Below are 19,403 nucleotides of genomic sequence, written 5' to 3'. Positions count from 1 at the left end.
ATAGTGGAGCCGCTATATTCGCTATTTACTATTTAATCAGTCTTTGGCAATCACTAAACTTCATTCGTAACTGCTTCAAAGATAGCCTTGAATGGGGGCTTGTAGTGGGTCCATCTAGAGAATTGTTCAACACCTTGGTGAACTAACATTTCTGCGCCTGGAACAATGTTCCAATAGTACTTGTCACGAGCTATCCGCATAACCGGAGTAACTGTTGGTTTATAGGCTGCATCTAGCAAGGTTGGTTTCAAAGAACCTGTTCCCTTAGCTAAGAATCTCTCTAATTTGTTTAGCAATTCAGAATCCAAAGGCTTGTCAGCTGGGACGCAAGATACGGCAACGGAAATTTCATCATTGATAGCATCCAATTGTTCAGCTGATTCGACAACAACAATATTATATTCTTCGGGGAAATTGGACTTGACGTCGTGCAATTTTTCGGAAGTTCTGTTAATCATGTAGATCTTATCACACTTGAGATGCTTCAATGCGTAAACTGCAGCTCTTGAAGTACCACCAGCACCAATAATCAAACCAGAAGTACCATGGACAGAGTTAGGAACACCATTAGATGTTAAAGATTTCTTGATTCCCAGCCAATCTGTATTGTCACCTCTGAATTTGTTGTCACCTAAAGGAATTACAGTGTTGACAGCGCCGATTGTTTTGGCAGCTTCTGTCAATTCGTCCATATATTTGATAATTTGAATCTTTAGTGGAATAGTCACAGCCAAACCACCAAGGTCTGGACGAGATAAAACTTCTTTCTTAACTTGCTCGATATCGTCGGTCTCAAATTTATCAAAGTTATGGGGCAAACCTAAGAGCTTATAACCGGTATTGTGCAAGATTGGGGATCTAGAATGCCCAATAGGAGAACCTATAACTAGGAACTGTTTGGCAGGCAATCCGCCAAATTTATGGAACAGATTATTGATCTCAGCAAGAGTCAACTGACCTGGTGCAGAAGCACTTGGTAGCAAGCTGGAAGTAACCGGGGTTAATACAGTATTCAAAACTCTGGATATTTTACCCTTCTCAGTCATGTTGATGGCGATTAGGGGCTTCGAAGTGTGCTGAGATCTGAAGCGTTCTAGAGCCAAGTTGTCAGCGAAATCTTCGGCAGTACCGACAAACTTCACAACATCAACGTCTAGAGATAATGCTTGGTTGTATCTATTTTCCCATTCTGAATCATCCCACTTGAACTTACCTGCGAAATCATGATGAGATCCAATGATCTTTGTGGTACCCTTTCTGTTCAAAACCTTATAGATTAACTTATTAGGTAAAGTTAATTCAAGATCAATATACTCAACAGCGTTTTTCAAGGCAACGTTGAATAGACCTTCCAATAAGTTTTCAGCATCGTCTGGGAATTTACCGCCCTGCGAAACTGTTCTAACAGTGAAAACAATTGGCAATGAGTTAGTTGCGGTTCTCAACAGAGATATTTGCTTGGTGACGAAATCCGAAGAATAGTTAGATAAATGATCAACTCTTAGTTCAACAGCATTGCAACCGTAAGTGATTTCTTCCAATTTTTCCACATGGTCAGCCAAGTCTCCAAAAGTTAAACAGACGAAAGCGGATCTTGATTTAGGAATATGGACCTCCTCGACACCAAGAATACGACGAATGAAGTGGTTAAACACTTGTTTTAGTTTTCTAAATTCGATATCATTTGAGCAGTGGGGAGCAAAGAATGTGAAGTTGGAGCACTCGTGGTACCATTTTTCTCTTCTTTCCCAAACATCCCTAATTTCTTCGATATAGGCAGGTCTTGTTGGATCGTTATTTAGGAAGATTATTGTTTCTTCAATATCACGATGAAGATGTAAAACGAAACCACCATCATTTGAAAAAGCCTTTAGAGCTTTTCTGGAATCTGGACTTTCAACAATGCCCCCGCCAGAAGAAATTACGTAGCCCTTGTCGCCATATTTCGCAATTACATTCTGGAAAATTCGAGTTTCTTCCCTTCTAAATTCATCCCATCCTTTTTCTGCAACAAAATCTTTAACAGAGCCTTTACCATATTGTCTTTCGAATTCATCATCTAAATCAATTAGCTTGTAGCCGAGCGATTGGGCACACCATTTGCTTACAGTAGACTTACCAGCTGCTCTCATACCGATGATTACCACACTTTTTCTAGAATCCAATGCTTTAGCTTTTAGTGGTTCAGCACCATTTAGTTTAGCTCCTAGTTCAGAATGTAGGATATCCCACCATCCTGGCCATGTCTTACCTGTACAATGTCTTTCTAGAATTCTCACTGGAGAAACGGTAGTCTTGCTCTTATTTTCAGAGTTAACTAACCCAGCCAATAACGAAAACGACATTGCAACTCTGTGATCATCATAAGTTTCAATACCAGACTCTGGTGGTGTCTTTAATTCAGATATGGAGTTTACACCATGAATTTGAATACCGTCTGGTAATTCGTTAGCAGCGACACCAAACTTGGCCAATTGAGTAATCATAGCTTCGATTCTATTGCATTCTTTAACTCTTTGGTTTGCAATACCTTCAATTGTGGTTGTGTTGCTGGTACCATCATTGCAGATGGCAGCAACAACTGAAGCAGTCAAGAAAGCATCTGTCATTGGTTCCATATCAACATGTTTTAATGGTTTTAATTGGCCTCTTTCTGGACCAGTAACTGTAGTTGATGTTTCTGTCTGAACCACATGACAGCCCATAGGTCTTAAGACATCTACAGCAAATCTAGCATCACCCTGTAAAGAGGCTGATCCAATGTTAGGAATTGTAACAGTAGACCCTGTCATTGCTGCAAAAGCTAATGGATAAGTAGCAGAAGACGCATCAGATTCAATAACGTATTCTGGAGGGTTCTTATAATTACCCTTTGGAATGTGGTATGTATACTCTTCAGTTTCGGATTTTGTGACTGTGATACCAAAGGCTGCCATCATTTTTATTGTCATATCAACATAAAGCTGGGAAATTGGTTTTCCTCCAACAAGAGATAATGTGACTGGGTTCTCGGCATATGGAGCACACATTAAGATAGAAGAAACGTATTGAGATGAAACAGTTGCAGCCAATTCGATTCTTCCACCTTTGAAGCTAGTCTCGGTGCTGATTTTCAATGGCAACGACCCTTCTTTGTTCAAGTAATCAATATGTACACCATTAGAACGTAAAGAGTCAACCAATGGCCCGATTGGTCTTTCTTGCATTCTTGCGTTACCAGTTAGGATGACATGGTCATGATTGCCGTCCTTCTTTGCTAAAGCAGCAACTGTAGTTAAGAATCTGGAAGCGGTACCCGCATTTCCTAGATACAATGGATCAGATGTTGCAGTAAGAGTCGAACCACCATGACCACTGACAACAACGGTTTCACCATCATCTTCCCAGGAGATTGTAGCACCTTTTAATTGTTGCACGGCATTTAACATATGCTTTGTATCATCGGAATGAAGAAGGTTTTTGATTTTACAAGTTCCTTCACCTAAAGCCGCAAGGATCAAAGCACGATTAGAGATCGATTTTGATCCTGGAGGAGTGATAGTCTTGTGTTGGTTCTTAGGGATATCATTGAAAGGATAAACCAATGTTTCATCGGACAATACAAACCTCAAGTCATCATCGGAAACAATTTGTGCTGAAGTACCGTAGCATTTACCGATTTTCTCAAGGATAACGACCTTCTTCTTGGAGCCATCATTCTTCTTATCGATACTCATCTTCTTCAACAAAGTATTCAATGGTGTCTTTTTGTTCAATGTTAACTCCTTAAACCACTTTTCGTTAACGCTAATTGGCAAACCGTAAGCTGCCAAAATTTTGACCATACGGGCAACTTGTGTTGGGGAAAGTATATTCAAGTACCGAGCTAATTCAGCTTCTTTGACCATACCGATAGACACACATTCACCATGTAAAGCCTGAGGAGTTAAAATGGCCTCGTAGGCATGACCAATAGTATGACCAAAGTTTAGCAAGTTTCTTAAACCAGATTCTCTTTCGTCACTGGACACAACATGGGCCTTCACTTTGATCGACTCTAGAACTAGCTTATAGATATGCTCCAATATGGCTTCGATGTTTGTATAGGTTAGCTCCACTGTTTCCTTGGCTCTAGGGCTGAATATAGAAACTGTTTGGGAGTTATTCACAATAGAAAGGAAGGATTCGGCGTTAGCCTCCAATCTACTGAACTCTTCGCCATTCCAGATACATGCAGTCTTGATAACTTCAGCGATACCATTGATGAATTCTCTCTTGGGTAAAGTTTCTAGCCATTTGATATCAACAAACACAAATTGTGGTTGCCAGAAGGCACCAATGAAGTTTTTACCGATTGGGGTGTCAACGGCAGTCTTACCACCAATAGACGAGTCAACCATTGCCAATAGCGATGTAGGAATTTGAATGAAACGAACACCTCTCATGAATGTCGCAGCAACAAACCCAATCATATCACCGATCACACCACCACCAATTGCAATAACGACGGTATCACGAGTGCACCCTTCATTCAACATAAAGTCTTCAATCTGTGCCTTAGTTTCACGGGTCTTGTTAGCCTCGCCTGGCTTCACAACATATGTGAGCAAACGGGAAGTCTCGGGTAGAGACTTCTCAAATAGCTCAACCAAGTCATGGTAGTAAGGCACCTGGTAGACATTAGTATCGTTGATGATAACATATGTCGACGATTTGCATTGTTCCAGAGTAGTCTTCACAATGTGTTCCTGAATCTGGTATCCGACATGAATGGTGTCCTGACCCAAGATGGATACTTTGGACAATTCAACGGACATGTTTAAACTTATTGCTTAATCTGCTAAAAAAGCGTTTCTCTCGCAAAAAGTCACTAAAAAACCTAGCCTCCCTTAATGTTCAGCCAAATCTTTTTGACTCTTTCTTAGTAGTCTGTTAAATGTGGTGTATTTGAACCTGTTCGGAGTCAATTGAAACCGGTAATTGCCCACCAAATCATTTCTCCATTGTATTTAATAAGTGCGTGGTTCTATGCTTAAAGCTTTTTTGAAATTTTTCAATTCTAATATCCTTTGAGTCATTAAGAAAACTGAGCGAAGGTAGAACTGAATCTACTAACAATCGGAATATTGAACAACCTTGAATTCGCTGTTCCAATGAACCGGTTAGGAATATTAGCTAGATTGAAATCTCGAATTTTGTGATTCTTTGCCATTATGATTTGAAGCCAGTTTGTTATGCGAATCTTATTAGTCTATATTTATTATGTACATGGAGCTACGAGAATTCTTAAAGTCAGATTTTCAAAGGACACTTATCCTCTCTACAAGGTTCTTCCAGAAGTCTCCTCTATCATAAATATTTGTGAGTTCTTCCGCGCTGTGTATTCTCGAAGGATTGTTGAGTTTGTACTTTCTGTGATCGTACAAGTTGGTAGAGTAAAATGTGTCATCAATTCCTTCCACACCAGAACTGGTTCTGTAGTACAGTGAGCCATTGTTATCCTTGAAAAGGTTTCCATCCCTCATATGTTCATGTACGAGGTACCATTTATCTTGCTCGTTGTTGGTCATTCCTTCTTGAACGAGCTTTAACTGGTAGTATGTAAATATTATGGCAAGTAATGCAAACGCTGTTGTTAACAAAAAGAGAGACAGGAAATGTTTGCTCACAACTCGCAGAACTCTCAACATTGAAAATAGTCTGATGGATGCATACGATAAAATGGTACAGTTCGCTAGTAGGAAGGGATAGAAGTATTCATAGTTACCGTAGCCAACACAATTGTTGATCCAAATGCAGTGATGATCTTGCAATGGAATGCATCGCCGACACAGTGAACAGTGTTTCGAACGGGGTACTTTAACAGCATGGCATGACTGGCAATTAATTCCTGGGTAGAATATAGCATAGTCTGGTTCGAACCTTGGTGCCTCAATTATCTCCAACGGCTTCACAAATACGGACAAAACTCCGGTCAGTAACGTAAATGCAATCATAAACGGTATGAAAACGGTCTCGATCACGTAAAGATGATCCTCGACAGCACTTCTGACATTTTTGTAGTAGATATACGTGCAGTACAGCAAGATACTCAAGTAGAAAAGCGGGACAACCCAGAACTTCCACCTGTGTCTGGAATAATCGGTGAACAAAGGGCAATATACCCGTTCATAGTACCATTTGAACACTGGCTTGTCCGAAAGTAAAGGAGAAAATACCAATAGTCCCACCTGTGAGACCACCAGTAGAAGGAATAGCAGAAGCATTACTCACTTCAAACCTGTCTCACAACGCATATATGTTAATCTCTGTTGTTTTCCTATTTAGTTGTTGTGCTTGTTTAAAACACTAATGAGCATAGTTTGAAATAAATCTTAAGAGAAAGTTGGTTACTCTTTAGGCCAAAGATATAAAAAAGGATGCACATTAAATTATAAGGCAGCATATCAACCAGTTTGCGACTGCATTATTCGGACAATATAAACAATTGCTAATGTCTGAAAATAGACTAAGGCGAAGAGTCGAACTACTAGAACATCTGTTACGAGTTTGTGAAGACAAACAATGGCTTTTCAATAGCTTTCATCTATCGCTGGAAGAAATACGAAGATACAACATGAAATGTGAGGTGGTACAGTTCAGTATGGAAAAGTTGAAGCTCATATATGATGTGAATAACCTCGCGAGGGCTAACCTCGTTAATGAGAAGATTCTTTATCAACTGAACGAAAGACTGAAGATTATATTTACCAGGAACACTCGATCGAGGAATATCTTGGACCAGCATGTACTTACCGCTGCGTTAATTGATCTACTGATAAATGTGTGCAAGCTTATTGAGAAGAGTGAGACTAGGATGCTGAGCATGGTTTTGACGAACTCAATTGAGTCACTTATTGACGATAAGTTTTTAAAACCTTATTGTCATGGCTTGCTGTTATACACGAAAAACGGATCGTTAGATCACTAATCTTAAGAGCGTTTGGCAAACTATTGAGCTTCAGGGGCTCCGATCAATCACATTAATGGCATGTTTAGGCCTAACTTCGTACTTATATACGTATACATATATAAGTGGGGTTTTTGTATATTATGGTTTTTTGTATAATGATGTTACGAGTACAGGCGATTCATGACTTTTCTCCAAATGTATCCTGCCGTTCGTCTTCCCAGAAGCTTTCCGGTAAGGGGTAGTATAATCCATGTCAACGCTTGCCACAACTGCTCTAGAGAACGTTCCCACTCTCGTTGGGCATCCGAGAGTTGTCTTTCGTATTCATCTATCACATCGTCGTAATCGTCATCGCTAGAATGTTCTGTTTCCGTTACTACAGACTCTGCATCCGTACTAGCCGTGTTTTCATCCGCCTGTATGCTTAGATCGATGGAATTCCGCACGATGTCTGATGGTTCGTCAATTAAGTCCATTCTTTTCTTTAAATCTGTATTTCACCTACTTGTCTTATGACAGTTTTAGTCTAAAATTCGCTTTCACTGCGCTGGCAAAAACCTGTCCCTCGTTTAAACGTAAGTTGAAGTTATCAATAAGGTAGAAATAAAACGCTAGGCCGTTTTATGTTAGCTCCGAAGCCTATTCAAATTGCACCTTTTCTCTTTTCAACAATTGGTTGTAAGCATCAAATTACATTATTCTTTTCAGAAAAAGACCTTTAATCATGATGACCATTCATCATCAAAAAAATATCTCGAGGCAAAAGAGTAAGTAGATGCTCTTTATTTCACTCTAAGTTGCGTTTACGGACTCGTCTATTTTTGCTATTAAAGCAGTCAAGGGCTCTTACTGGCTTTCAAGGGTGCTTTGATGCATTAATATATGTCAGTTAAAAGAAGTTTACCATTAAAAATATTGAGAAGAGGAATGTCACAACCAAAAGAAGAAGCGTTTAAACGATCCAGCTGGAAGCTTTGGTGGGATAATATACAGCATGACTCTCGGGATAATTTAAGAGATTTACAGCGAAGTCTCATGGATGAATTAGACTTTGAGCCAGGTATTTCAGTTGAGAATTCAATGTCAATGGGGCAAATCAACCAATGGCGCGTCAGCAATCCTGCTGCAAAGGCGATAACTGTGCCAACCCTACTTGTTCATGGGTATGCTGCTACTTCTATGACGTACTTTAGAAACTTTGAAGGGCTTTCTAGGTCTGCTAAAGATTTGTATGCGATAGACTTGCCCGGGAACGGGCTATCGAAAGAATTGCCACTTGAGCCTGAAGGAATTAATAAGCCCAAAAGGTTAGAATTAATAGAAACTGTAAAAGGGCAGTATGTGCGGTTACAAGAGCCTATTGATGAACAAGTATACAAAAAACACTTGCAGCATTACGAAGATTATCATTTGGAAGCATTGGAAGAATGGAGGAAGGCGAATAACTTGTCAAAAATAAACTTGGTAGGACACTCCTATGGTGGGTATGTGTCATTCAAATACTGTTTGAAATATCCAGAAAACGTGAATAAACTATGCCTCGTGTCTCCGCTTGGGGTTGAAAGGAGCATATATTCCGTTAATAATCACTTTAAACCTGATGTAGACTACGTTATCCAACGCGAAGATCCCAGCCAGCCAACATTCACAAATAACAGAAACCTACCGAAATTACTGTTGCAATACCAAAATAAAACTTTGAGGTGGTTAGGTCCGCTTGGTGCGAAAGCTTGCTGGGGTTACGTTAACGCTTCGTATGGTAGGGTGCCAAGTGTTGCATACAGAGAGTATGTCTTCCAGTTGGTCTACGGAAAGGGAATTGTCACTGATAATGCAATAACTGTTTTTAATCAGCTGTTTTCTAGAGCATTGCTCGCGTATGATCCGATAATGGATGGCTTAAATAGGCTCAAAGTTCCAAAATTGATGATGCTTTACGGAGCACATGACTGGATGAATAGAGCTGCTGGTGCACTAGCAATAGATGAATTCAATAGCATCAGAAAGAAATATGACGGAACTTTCTATATCGTCGACAAGGCGGGCCATAATCTCATGCTAGACAACCCAGAAGAATTCAATGCACGTCTCATTGAGTTCCTAAAAGATTAAACAATAAAAGATACAGATCGCATAAGCTCTCTGTGATTGTGTAACCTCTTTGGTTTGTATATAGAACATATGGCTACTGAAACTAATCTAATCGTGTAAATAGTAACTATTGATATTGTGATACTTTTTCGGATCAATATGTCTTAAAGGGCTGGACATTGAAGTTTTAATATGAATTTAAACAATGAAGCTTTATCTTTAACCTTTATTGTTAAAATGAAGAAAGAAGTTTCAAACAAAAATAAACACTCAAAGTAGCCGCTGAATACTTTAAGCACGGACCACTAATGGAGCACTCAGAAGACTCCTCGAAGCTTATAGAAAAGTTATCAAGAAGGGTAGTATTCCAAGAGTGACGGACCATCAGTCATGCCCATGTCACCCATAGATCCGAACAGCAATAAAACACATTTAGCATGCCAAAATTGTAGAATAAAGAGGCGAAAATGTGATATGGAGAGGCCATGCTCTAACTGCGTGAAATGTGGCCTGGAATGCATAACAGTGAATAGCGATAAAAGAAGGAAAAGGGCGACATCCGATTATGTTGAGAAATTAGAAGCAGAAATCGAAGATTTGAAGAAAACTATCGAGAATTTAAAGGCCGACAAGATCGACACCAGTCCTGATCTAAGTCCTACTCCCAATTCAACTAGTATGCTTCCCCCAAGGAATCCATCTTGGAAACCCTTTCTTGCTAATATCAGATCACCAGCCCCGGCATCTCCAAAGTCCGACAGCGTTACTCTTAAAAATACTCAGGTAGTTGCATCCAGCATCTACTCAAATGACTCCCTAGCTATTAGTAAAAGTTTCTCTGAGGAAGTTAATCGTGATATGAGCTCAAACCTAAGAACGCTATCTAGATCACCAGTCATTTTACCAGCACTATCACTATTCTTTAAATGGTTGTACCCTGGACATTATACATTCATACACAGAGAAACCTTCTTAAGTGCCTTCTTTGGGGATACGTCCACAAAGGGTTACTACTGCTCAAAAGAGCTTGTATTTGCTATTGCTGCATTGGGAAGTAAATTATCAGACAAGAATGAAGAACTTTACTCCAAGTCTCAAGAATATTACACACTCGCGAAGACAAAAGTACTAAATAAGATTTTCCAATTGGATGGATCTACGGCAAGTTATTCCTCCTCATCAAAGCTAGCAATTATCCAGACGCTCTTATGTCTTGCTTTCTATGATATTGGGAATGGTGAAAATCCATTGGCTTGGTATGAATCTGGGCTTGCATTTAGAATGGCCCATGAAATTGGATTACATTTAAATCCCGAAGCTTGGGATGATGTTTATGATGACAAGCTATCGCAAATAGATATCGAAGTCAGAAGTAGGATATACTGGGGCTGCTACATTGCAGATCATTTAATTGCAGTACTATTTGGACGATCCAACTCATTACGTTTGTCCAATTCTACCATTCCGGAGACGGACGAGTTGCCCAATATTGATACCGGAATCGAGGACTATCAATATGATCCTAAAATTGTAACATCAATTGCAAAGCCTCTCAAGAAAATCATTGTTCTTTCAAGAATCACTGAGGTGTTTGCTTCCAAAATATTCATTCATGCAGGTTCCTTAACGGAAAGGAGCGACTACTTGCACAAATTCAATATCGAAATATTAAACTGGCGGAGAGACTTGCCCGATGAATTTAAACTAACAAAAACGACACTCATTAATTTTGACTACAATCCCATTTTAGCTCACGTTTGGTACCATTATTTTATCATTGTGTTATCCTACAATAAACCTTTTATAGATTCGTTACCAGAAAGTAAGGAAACTATCGAAGACGCCATTGAAGAGCTCTATTTCCTACTGCGTTCATTCATGAAGAAGTTTAAAACATTCCAGAAAAGTAATATCTATATGGTTTATTCCTCTATGTTGGCTATCCAATGCTTGAAGACAGGAAATATCAACAAGGATAGACTTTCTACTTTTCTAGAGTTCTTGGGATCTTCAACGTTAAATTACGACCTAGCCAGGAAATTCTACGACAACGAAATGAAAATATCTTCAACCAACAACAAAAATAAAGTGGAAAACACTGCATTACTTGGTACTTTGTCGAATGGTAATGAGTTTGCCTTTGAATATAATTTCGATTTCACTTTGTTGAACGAGATCGACAGTTTGATTGGAGGAACCCAGTGATGGAATAAAATACAAAGCGAAAAAACAAACAAACAATAGAACAGTGGAACCAATCCCATCTTGTATCTCCCAAAGCATTGAGACCAGTATTTTATTTTCTTTACTCTAGTTTTTATAGCCTAGCTGAAAAGTCCGAAATATTGTCTGCACTAAATAGTATGCCATCATGAACCTAACCCAATACATTATACATTGCTTTGCAGGTTTGTACGGTTAGTCATGTAGAGGGGGACAATTGATGCAGCTGTCAGTGTATTAACATCCTCGCTTTTTGTCCTTTGTCAGATCATCCAAGAAGCCTCTGAACGGTATATATGAAATTAAGAAGAACCAAGTAGTAAAACAAAACAAGACTGAAGAGAAAGTAAGAGCCATCTTTCGACACATTAGGGATAGCCTTTTATACTTCAACCGGAGAAGCAGCATTTATACTTTGTAATGGACGAAGGGATTGACGCCATCACACTATGGGAGCAAGGTACTGCCAAAGAGCGTGCTGGTGCAATGACCGATGCAATTAAGTACTATCGGAAGGCATTAAAGATAGAGCCCAACGTCGAAAAGATATACCGAAAGAAGCTACACGAGGAGTGGAAGTTGAGCGAGGAGCTAAAGAAGCTCGAATTGAGCGAGGGTGCGGAGAACGCTTCGACGAATGAGCAAAGCGAAGAAATACCGCAAGAAGAGATAGACCTGCCTCCATGCTGGATTCTAGAGATGCTATCTGACGAAATACTACTGAGAATCATCAATGAGATCGTTCTAAGCTCAGCAGAGACCTGGGTGAATCTATCTTTGACATGCAAGAAGTTTAACGCGCTGTGCTTCAGCGATTCTACGCCGTATCGCACATTCGCCAGGTATATTTATTCAAGACAAGTCTACAACGAGAACGAAATGAGATTGAACGGCATATCTGACGTCCAGACACTTGCCGACACCATCTGGGGCCAAAACTACAAGAAAATGCTCACGGAAAGACCCTACATCAAGTTCCATGGCGTCTACATCAGCGTGGTAAACTACTTGCGACATGGATCCATTCCAGAAGGTTCCTCATCGCTGCTAAATCCAATCCACATGATAACCTACTACAGATACTTGCGTTTCTACCCGAACGGCTCGTGCTTACGACTACTTACCACGAACGACCCAAGCATTGTTGTTCCATCTTTCTCCATCGAAAACCAGCCGGACATCAAAGATGCTGATATATGTACCTGGTCGCTATCTCTTGACGAAGGACTTGGAAGGCTAGCCATCAAAAGGACAAGAACGAAAGACGAGCTAGAGTTTCTAGAGGAACTACAGATTTCCAACCAAGGACACAGGCCCTTCAACAAGTTGAAGTGGATCAACTCTTCTGCTACAAAATTGGACGGAACAGTGATGGAATTCTCCTTGCAAAAGGAAAAACCCTTTATATTCTCCAGAGTCAAGTACTATTCGACGGACTAAACCGAGGCATTAGCATTGACCCTGGCATTGGCCCTGGCATTGGCCCTGACATTGGCTTACTTACGTCTCTCGAGCACGTCAGAATCCAGCACTTTCACAGGTCACGTGGACTGCCATGTGAAAAAGTACCAGCCAACCTCTCTTTTTTTTTTTTTTCTTCCCATTTTCATTTTGGAAATAAAATTTCCATACATCAAGAAGCGAAACTCTAAGTGAAGCTGAGTAAACTTTAAGTTTTGAAGTTTAAAGCAGCAAAATTATAGAGGGAACGAAAAAAGGTAGAGGTGTACAGGACCATTGGAAAGGTTGTTGGGGGATTTAGATTGGAAAACAGAGGTAGGGAAGTAAGGGCATTGTACTTAGGGGAGAATTCGTTTTGAAGACGTCCTTTGGAGGGGATAATTGGTGGTAAATTGTGAGAGAATTAAGGTATTATTAAGGTATTAATTAAAGAGTGGTTGAAGTGTTTTTGTTAGAAGGGATTATCGGAAGTGTAAGCGGTTACAATGGATGAACAGGGTGATATTGGGATAGATTCCTTGTTGGATATGGGTCTAGAGGGCCTTGATTTTGAGACAGCATATGAGATCATTAATGAGAAGGCAGAGTTGTGGGATGAGCCTCACGGGCAACTGAATATGAATTTGGTTGAGGATGCTCCTTTTTACAACTCTACAGCGGAACAGGAGCCTGCTACGTATGTTGAGGAGCCGGGGAGCCGGGGTGTGGATGAAATTGAGGAGGCCAAAAGGCTGAAAATGAAGGGGATGGTGTCTGAGTCGTCGTCTTCGAGTCATTATGGCGAGCATATGGTTCGTCCACAAACACCGAGGGAAAGTGGACTAGCACTGTTCAGCGGTAATAATAATTCACATTCGGAGGGATTGTTGAGTGTTAACGAATCGCACGCTATTGAACATTTCCTTGATAGTTTTCTAACGGCATCTCCTTCCAAAGCGGCGGTTCTGCCGTTTTTTTCACCCAAGACAGTTTCGTCGCTGCTAAAGAGCAACAACGATGTCACAACAGGTAGCAGCACTGATTCGGGCTCCTACTTTTTTGATTCACAGTCAATCCAGAGCACGATTGACGGGCACTTCTCCGAGAAAGTCCCTAACAAGAAAGAGGATGAGGAACTGCCGTCTGGCACAAGTAAGGTTAGGTCGCTCACGAATGAAAGCAATAGCGAGTCTGATTTTGATTCTGGGGCGGCAATGGAACTCCCATCTATTTCCTCACTTGAAAGGTACGAACCAATTGATCCTCAGATTCCTGCTGTCGAGGTACCCGACTACGTGATTCCGCCCGAACTATCCGATAATGCGGCTGAATTGAGAAGATGGAAACACGTTTATGCAGAGAAGCAAAGAAGATACACATTTAAAAGAGAATACGATGCATTGGTGGGGTTGATTCGATACCCTAGACCTGATTGGAACGAAATTCACAAGATGCTACCGAAGGCTAAAGATGTTATATCTCTGGACTATAAACTACCGAAGAAGGAAGGGAAAAGAGTATCAAAACATACACTCTTGAATTACATTATTCAAGACATTCAATTACTACTGCTGGCCAACGAAGAATTGGAACAAATGTTTGATTGACTCTCGGACAATCGAGAGCACTCTATGTACTCTTTTTTTTCTTTCTCTTTTTCTACAAGCTTTATTTATCTAACCCTCTTAGCGTTAAGTAGACAAGCAATAAACTCAGAGCAACATTATAGATGAAAAAAATAGGAAAGTGTGGCCGGCCCTTGTTCTCTATCTGAAACAAAAAGTACTGAAAAAAAAGCATAAAAATATATACACACGTAGGCATATATGTATGTATGTATATACATGTACCCACATATAGTAGTATTATATACGAAACACTTTGCGACCACTGAATTGGTTCAACAAATCTTATCTATAAGTTTAGTTCTTTGAGGATATGAGACGCCAGTTCTTTATACATCCATGTGTTACCGGAGACCTTTTTAAAGTGAACACCCGCTAGACCAACAAGTTTGACTTTAACAATATGAATTTCGAACTTTAATGGTGGTCTCTCTTTACTAGATTGTTCACTGCTCTTGTTATCAATCATGAATATGTTCATATCATGTGCCTTAGAATTGGTCAATATGTCCTCTTGGTTGTTCAAAGTCTCCAAAGAAGCAGTAGAAACCTCTTCCAGTATTTGAGCATTGCTTGTACGAGGTGATGTGATAGATAAATTCCGTTCATGAGTTGTTGCGGCCAAAGGTGTCGCTGGAATACCCGGCTGCTTAATAGAGCCGTGTCTTCTGACAGAACCATGACGGGATGGTATCGAGTGTTGTCTTCTGTGGGAGTTCAGGGTAGAACCATTGGATTCCATTGAAGAAGATTCATTAATAATAATGGATGGGTGTCTACCATGACCTGGAGGTTGTTCTTGTGAAACATATGATTGTCTGTGACAACAAATGAAACCACCCTTGACCTCCTTAAACTCAATGTTTAATTTCTTGAGCGTGCTTATAATTTTATATCTGACAACAGGCAAAGGTTTTGAGGAAGTTGTTTGCACTGAGAAAAAGCCCTTCAAGAACAACGAACGAGGGAAGTCAATAGATGGCATGGAACCTGGTGGCGCCTTGGAAGCTCTCTCAATAATTTGCTCATCTGTGAGTTCTTCCCATGGTGATATATCGTCAACTGCCATTAGGTTATTATCAGAATTCGATTGCAGGAAGCCATCATCATTGCTGCGCACTTGAGTTTGCTCCAATCCGTTATCGATGGTTGCAGTGGTAATTTCTGTTTCTGGAACAGGAGGACGACTGTATTTCAAAGATTCACGACGAGCATGACCCACCGATTTTGCTCTTGCGCTTGGATGCAACTTCTTGCCCTTAGGTGCAGACAGAAGTGCGAGAGGTTGGTTTTCATCAATTTTATTATTCATTTCATTTTCTGATTGATCCTCGAGGTCGCTGTTATTCAATTTCAAATCGTGTAATTTCTCTTCCTGTTGCTTTACCAGCACATCAGCGTTAGGTGGTAGTGCTGGCAGATCACCTTGCATATCCCTGGGAATCCTTTCGGTATAATAAGCATCAGATGTGTACCTGGATGAGGTTGACGGTACATGTTCTGAGACAGTACGAGTGTGAGTTTTCCGATTCCTGGTCATAGCACTAGCAGAGGGTTCCAAAGATGACCTGGATTCTTGCATCTGAGTTTGATTGTGAAGAGGTCCTTGAGCTTGGCTAATACTGTGACCGTGGCGGTGACGTTGCGAAAGTCTACGGAAAATGGATCCAATTCTAGGTTTCTCGGCGTTAGCTGTTGAAGATCCGCCTCCTTCTGATCCAAATATATATTTACCACTATGATGTTGATGTTGCCCCTGTTGCTGTTGTTGCAAAGGTTTTGATTGTTCGTGCTGTGGATTATATTCTGCGGGACCAGGAGAAGGAGACATGACAGTGTCAATATCCGGATTGTTTTCACTTGATTTTCTGGTTGGTGAAGTATAAGCAAGTTCTGGAACTGTTAATTTTGGTGGAATCATAATTTCAGGGAGCTGCTTATTCTTTACCGGAGAAGCCGTTATATTGGACGCTCTTTCAACATTTGAAGGAATATAAGCCGATGGCGAATTAGTGTTTCCTGTAGGAGGTACATTAGTATTATTGGAATTAGTTGATGGGGTAGTCCTGGAATTTTGAGCAGAACTTGTTGCGTAACGACTCTTAGAATTATTTACAGAGACTGGTTGTTGAAGAGTCTTTGGTGGGGAATGATCTGGTTGTGGAATCGAAGTGTCCACTTGTGCTGCCGGGAACATAGAAGAAGACTGTGCTTGGTAAGCGTCTTGAGATCCATACGACGCTGCTGAACGGATGCTCTGCTGCTGCTGCTGCTGTTGTTGTTGTTGTTGTTGGAATTGCTGTAACTGCTGTTGTTTTTGTAGTCTTTTAGCGAGTTTTCTCTTCAACATTTCGTCGACCAAGTAGTAGATGGAAAGTAGAGGGCTATAAGCTCTAGTTGGATCATCCTGAGAGTTTGAATTTTGCACGTTAAACCAATACTGCCTTGAGAGTTCTTTATATTCCGGAGATTCAATGATATCTCTCAAGACTTGGAACGCGTCGTTGATGTCGTGGACCAACTCTAGGCGATGCATTTCCTTGATGACGTTAATATCAAGCATTTCGACTGTCAACGGCACTCGATGAGGGACATAAGATGGAGGAGGGAAATCGAATCCTCTTTGCATCCATTGGTGATTGCACACCTGTTTCAAAGAGGCTCTCTTTACCGGGTCTACGACCAACATTTTTGACAATAAAGAAATGCATTCGATGGAGAGATGTTGTGGGTATTCGACCTTCCCCTTTTTAATTTTTTCATGCAAGACGCTAGCGTTTTCATCGTCGAATGGCACTTTACCGCATACGAGCACGTATATTACAACACCGAAGGACCATATATCGACCTCGGGCCCCACGTATGGGTTCGCCTTGAGTAATTCTGGAGCGGCGAAGTAAAGCGAGCCGCAAAAAGTGTGTAACTGTTTCTTGAAGTCGTACAAGTTGGAGAGACCGAAATCGATGATTTTGATCTCGCCACTGGTGGAAATCATGATATTTTCAATCTTCAAATCTCTATGCACAATGTTATTCTGATGCAAGTATTGCAATGCACTGGCGATACCGCGCACAAACTTCCTAGCGTGTTTTTCTCTGAGGGAACCATGCTGGATGATGTAGTCCAAAAGTTGACCACCAGAAACGTATTCGAAGAGCATGTAGAAATGGTTACTCATGGTACACATTTCGAAGAGCCGGCAAATGTGCGGATGGTAGAGCACCTGGCCCAACGAAGCTTCTCTGATGGTTCTTCTATCGCGCGAGAGTTCTTTTTCCAACTTTTTCTTGCGCTCGAGCAACTCTTCCTCGGTTTTAGGAGGGGGAAGCTGGTTCTGTTTGTGCATATACGATTTTGCAGCCCTGTTGACGATTTTGATGGCGCATACCTCGTTTGTGACCCTGTGTCTTGCGAGTTTGACTTTACCCATGGACCCTGCGCCCACTGTCTCTAGGAAATCCCAGTCGCCCAACGATTTTCTGTGGAAAGGCTTATTATTGCTGGCCACGTCGCTGGAATGCGAGTGGGCCGCGCCCTGTGTTTGCACTGGGGTCTGAACTGGAGTCTGTACGCTCCCAGGCACAGAAGCCTGGCCTTGGCCTTGACCCTGAACCTGGCCTTGGCCATTGGAAATACTAGCTGGAGGCATGAGCCCCGGGTTCTCCGAACCCCGACGGCCCATCATACGCGGCGTAGCTGGCGCCTTGGGCGCCTGTCCAACGGACCCTGGCTCCCGCTCTGGCTCCCGCTCCCCCATCTGGAAATGCGGATTCACGTGGTAATCCTGAGCTGATGGCATTCTAGCTAATCTAATCCTCAACCACCTTCTTTTTCACCGAATCCAAAAGCCCCAATCCCAATTTCAAATACAACAAACAAACAAAACAAACAAATCTTATCTGCTTCTAACAAAACAAACACAACAAAATAAAAACCACCACACTACTAGCTAATGCTCTCTCCCTCTTTCCTATCGATGCCCAAACAGATGAATGCACCAACTCCTTCTTGTATTCTACCCCTATGGCAATCTGAAACTCTCCAAAAAGCAAAATAAACACCAAAAACTGGTTTTCTTTCCAAACTGGCTAGGGCACTTCTTAATCTATGGATTTCTTCTACCTAGTACCTGTAGTAACAGTAGTAGTAGTACTTTTGATGCCTCTTTTGATGCCTATGCTGGGGGGTGCCTAAGCCTTACACTTTTTTCACTTGTTTTGTCTGACTTGTGTGTGCGTTGCTCTGGCTATAGTGACCTTTAGTTGTTCAATATAGGACGAAAATAAACGATTTTCTTTGTATTTCATGTAATGAAGGAAAGAACGAAAAAGGCGGGAAATGGCGTACATAATGGCGTTAGACAGGGCACAAGGCGGGAGGGGGGGGCGTGGGCGGAGGGACAGCCGGGACAGGGGCACCGATTGTGTATGTACTGTTATTTAGAATTAATTACCACTACCACTACTGTTGCCGCTACTGTTACCACTTACATTACCACTATAGTACTACCACTTTGAAGGGGAGAAGAAGGGGAAGGGGGGGGCGGCGGATTGGCGCGAGGGGCGTGTGGTGCACGGGCGGAACATTTGTCAAAGGGCACAGGTCACGTGATGTGAGAGGTACAGTTACAGGAAGGCAGGTAGGTAGGTAGGTAGGTACTCACTCCTGTATCTCTCCACTAGTCAGTGCCCGTCTAGATGTGGTTGGTACTCATTTCGCTTTGGAATTGGGTAGAATCCGGGCTCAATTGGGTAGAGTCCGGGCTCAATTGCCAAACCCATCGATGGCGCGCGGCTGTGGCGTTAATCCCTGATACAATACGACCGCGTAAAACAGACTTTCTCAGACTTTCTCTTTCCAGCTGGGCTAAACCCTGGTACTCGGAAATCCTCAGACTTGTAGTATAGAGGCAAAAATGAGGTCAGAGGGTGGACGAAGAATGTCGGTTTGTTGGTGCCAGCGTCAGCGTCAGCGTCACACACGGGGGGTGGGGGTTAAGGCGGTGCCGTTCGCGATGACGCGGCGGTTCGAGGCCCCTGCGCGCCCCTAGCAATGCCTAATGCCTATATTGATTGATACTCAGTAAAAAAAAA

General features: G+C 41.5%; 6 protein-coding genes and 1 non-coding gene across 7 annotated transcripts; 4 read left to right on the top strand and 3 right to left on the bottom strand.

Annotated features, from left to right (window-relative positions):
* Positions 1-53: 53 nt before the first annotated feature.
* On the bottom strand, positions 54-4,796 carry ARO1 (pentafunctional protein ARO1p; the record flags this gene model as incomplete). The annotated part of the gene is made up of 1 exon (XM_022819447.1): positions 54-4,796. The coding sequence occupies one exon, from the start codon at positions 4,794-4,796 to the stop codon at positions 54-56; it is 4,743 nt and encodes a 1,580-aa protein (XP_022676012.1).
* Positions 4,797-5,279: 483 nt separating this feature from the next.
* Positions 5,280-6,245, bottom strand: SWF1 (palmitoyltransferase SWF1; the record flags this gene model as incomplete). Its single annotated transcript, XM_022819446.1, has 1 exon — positions 5,280-6,245. The coding sequence occupies one exon, from the start codon at positions 6,243-6,245 to the stop codon at positions 5,280-5,282; it is 966 nt and encodes a 321-aa protein (XP_022676011.1).
* A 1,568-nt stretch (positions 6,246-7,813) lies between these two features.
* Positions 7,814-9,043, top strand: ICT1 (lysophosphatidic acid acyltransferase ICT1; the record flags this gene model as incomplete). Its single annotated transcript, XM_022819445.1, has 1 exon — positions 7,814-9,043. The coding sequence occupies one exon, from the start codon at positions 7,814-7,816 to the stop codon at positions 9,041-9,043; it is 1,230 nt and encodes a 409-aa protein (XP_022676010.1).
* A 369-nt stretch (positions 9,044-9,412) lies between these two features.
* On the top strand, positions 9,413-11,227 carry CHA4 (Cha4p; the record flags this gene model as incomplete). Its single annotated transcript, XM_022819444.1, has 1 exon — positions 9,413-11,227. One exon carries the CDS (start codon positions 9,413-9,415, stop codon positions 11,225-11,227), a length of 1,815 nt encoding a protein of 604 aa, XP_022676009.1.
* Positions 11,228-11,665: 438 nt separating this feature from the next.
* On the top strand, positions 11,666-12,685 carry HRT3 (SCF ubiquitin ligase complex subunit HRT3; the record flags this gene model as incomplete). The annotated part of the gene is made up of 1 exon (XM_022819443.1): positions 11,666-12,685. One exon carries the CDS (start codon positions 11,666-11,668, stop codon positions 12,683-12,685), a length of 1,020 nt encoding a protein of 339 aa, XP_022676008.1.
* A 1,914-nt stretch (positions 12,686-14,599) lies between these two features.
* Positions 14,600-18,109, bottom strand: KIN2 (serine/threonine protein kinase KIN2; the record flags this gene model as incomplete). Its single annotated transcript, XM_022819442.1, has 1 exon — positions 14,600-18,109. One exon carries the CDS (start codon positions 18,107-18,109, stop codon positions 14,600-14,602), a length of 3,510 nt encoding a protein of 1,169 aa, XP_022676007.1.
* An 835-nt stretch (positions 18,110-18,944) lies between these two features.
* On the top strand, positions 18,945-19,357 carry KLMA_R408. Its single transcript has 2 exons — positions 18,945-18,979; positions 19,299-19,357. It is a non-coding gene; the product is annotated as a tRNA-Asn (tRNA).
* Positions 19,358-19,403: the final 46 nt, after the last annotated feature.

Source organism: Kluyveromyces marxianus, chromosome 4 (assembly GCF_001417885.1).
Source record: "Kluyveromyces marxianus DMKU3-1042 DNA, complete genome, chromosome 4".
Lineage (NCBI taxonomy): Eukaryota > Fungi > Ascomycota > Saccharomycetes > Saccharomycetales > Saccharomycetaceae > Kluyveromyces > Kluyveromyces marxianus.
The sequence above is the reverse complement of the archived record's forward strand: the minus strand, read 5'-3'. Positions and strand labels throughout refer to the sequence as shown.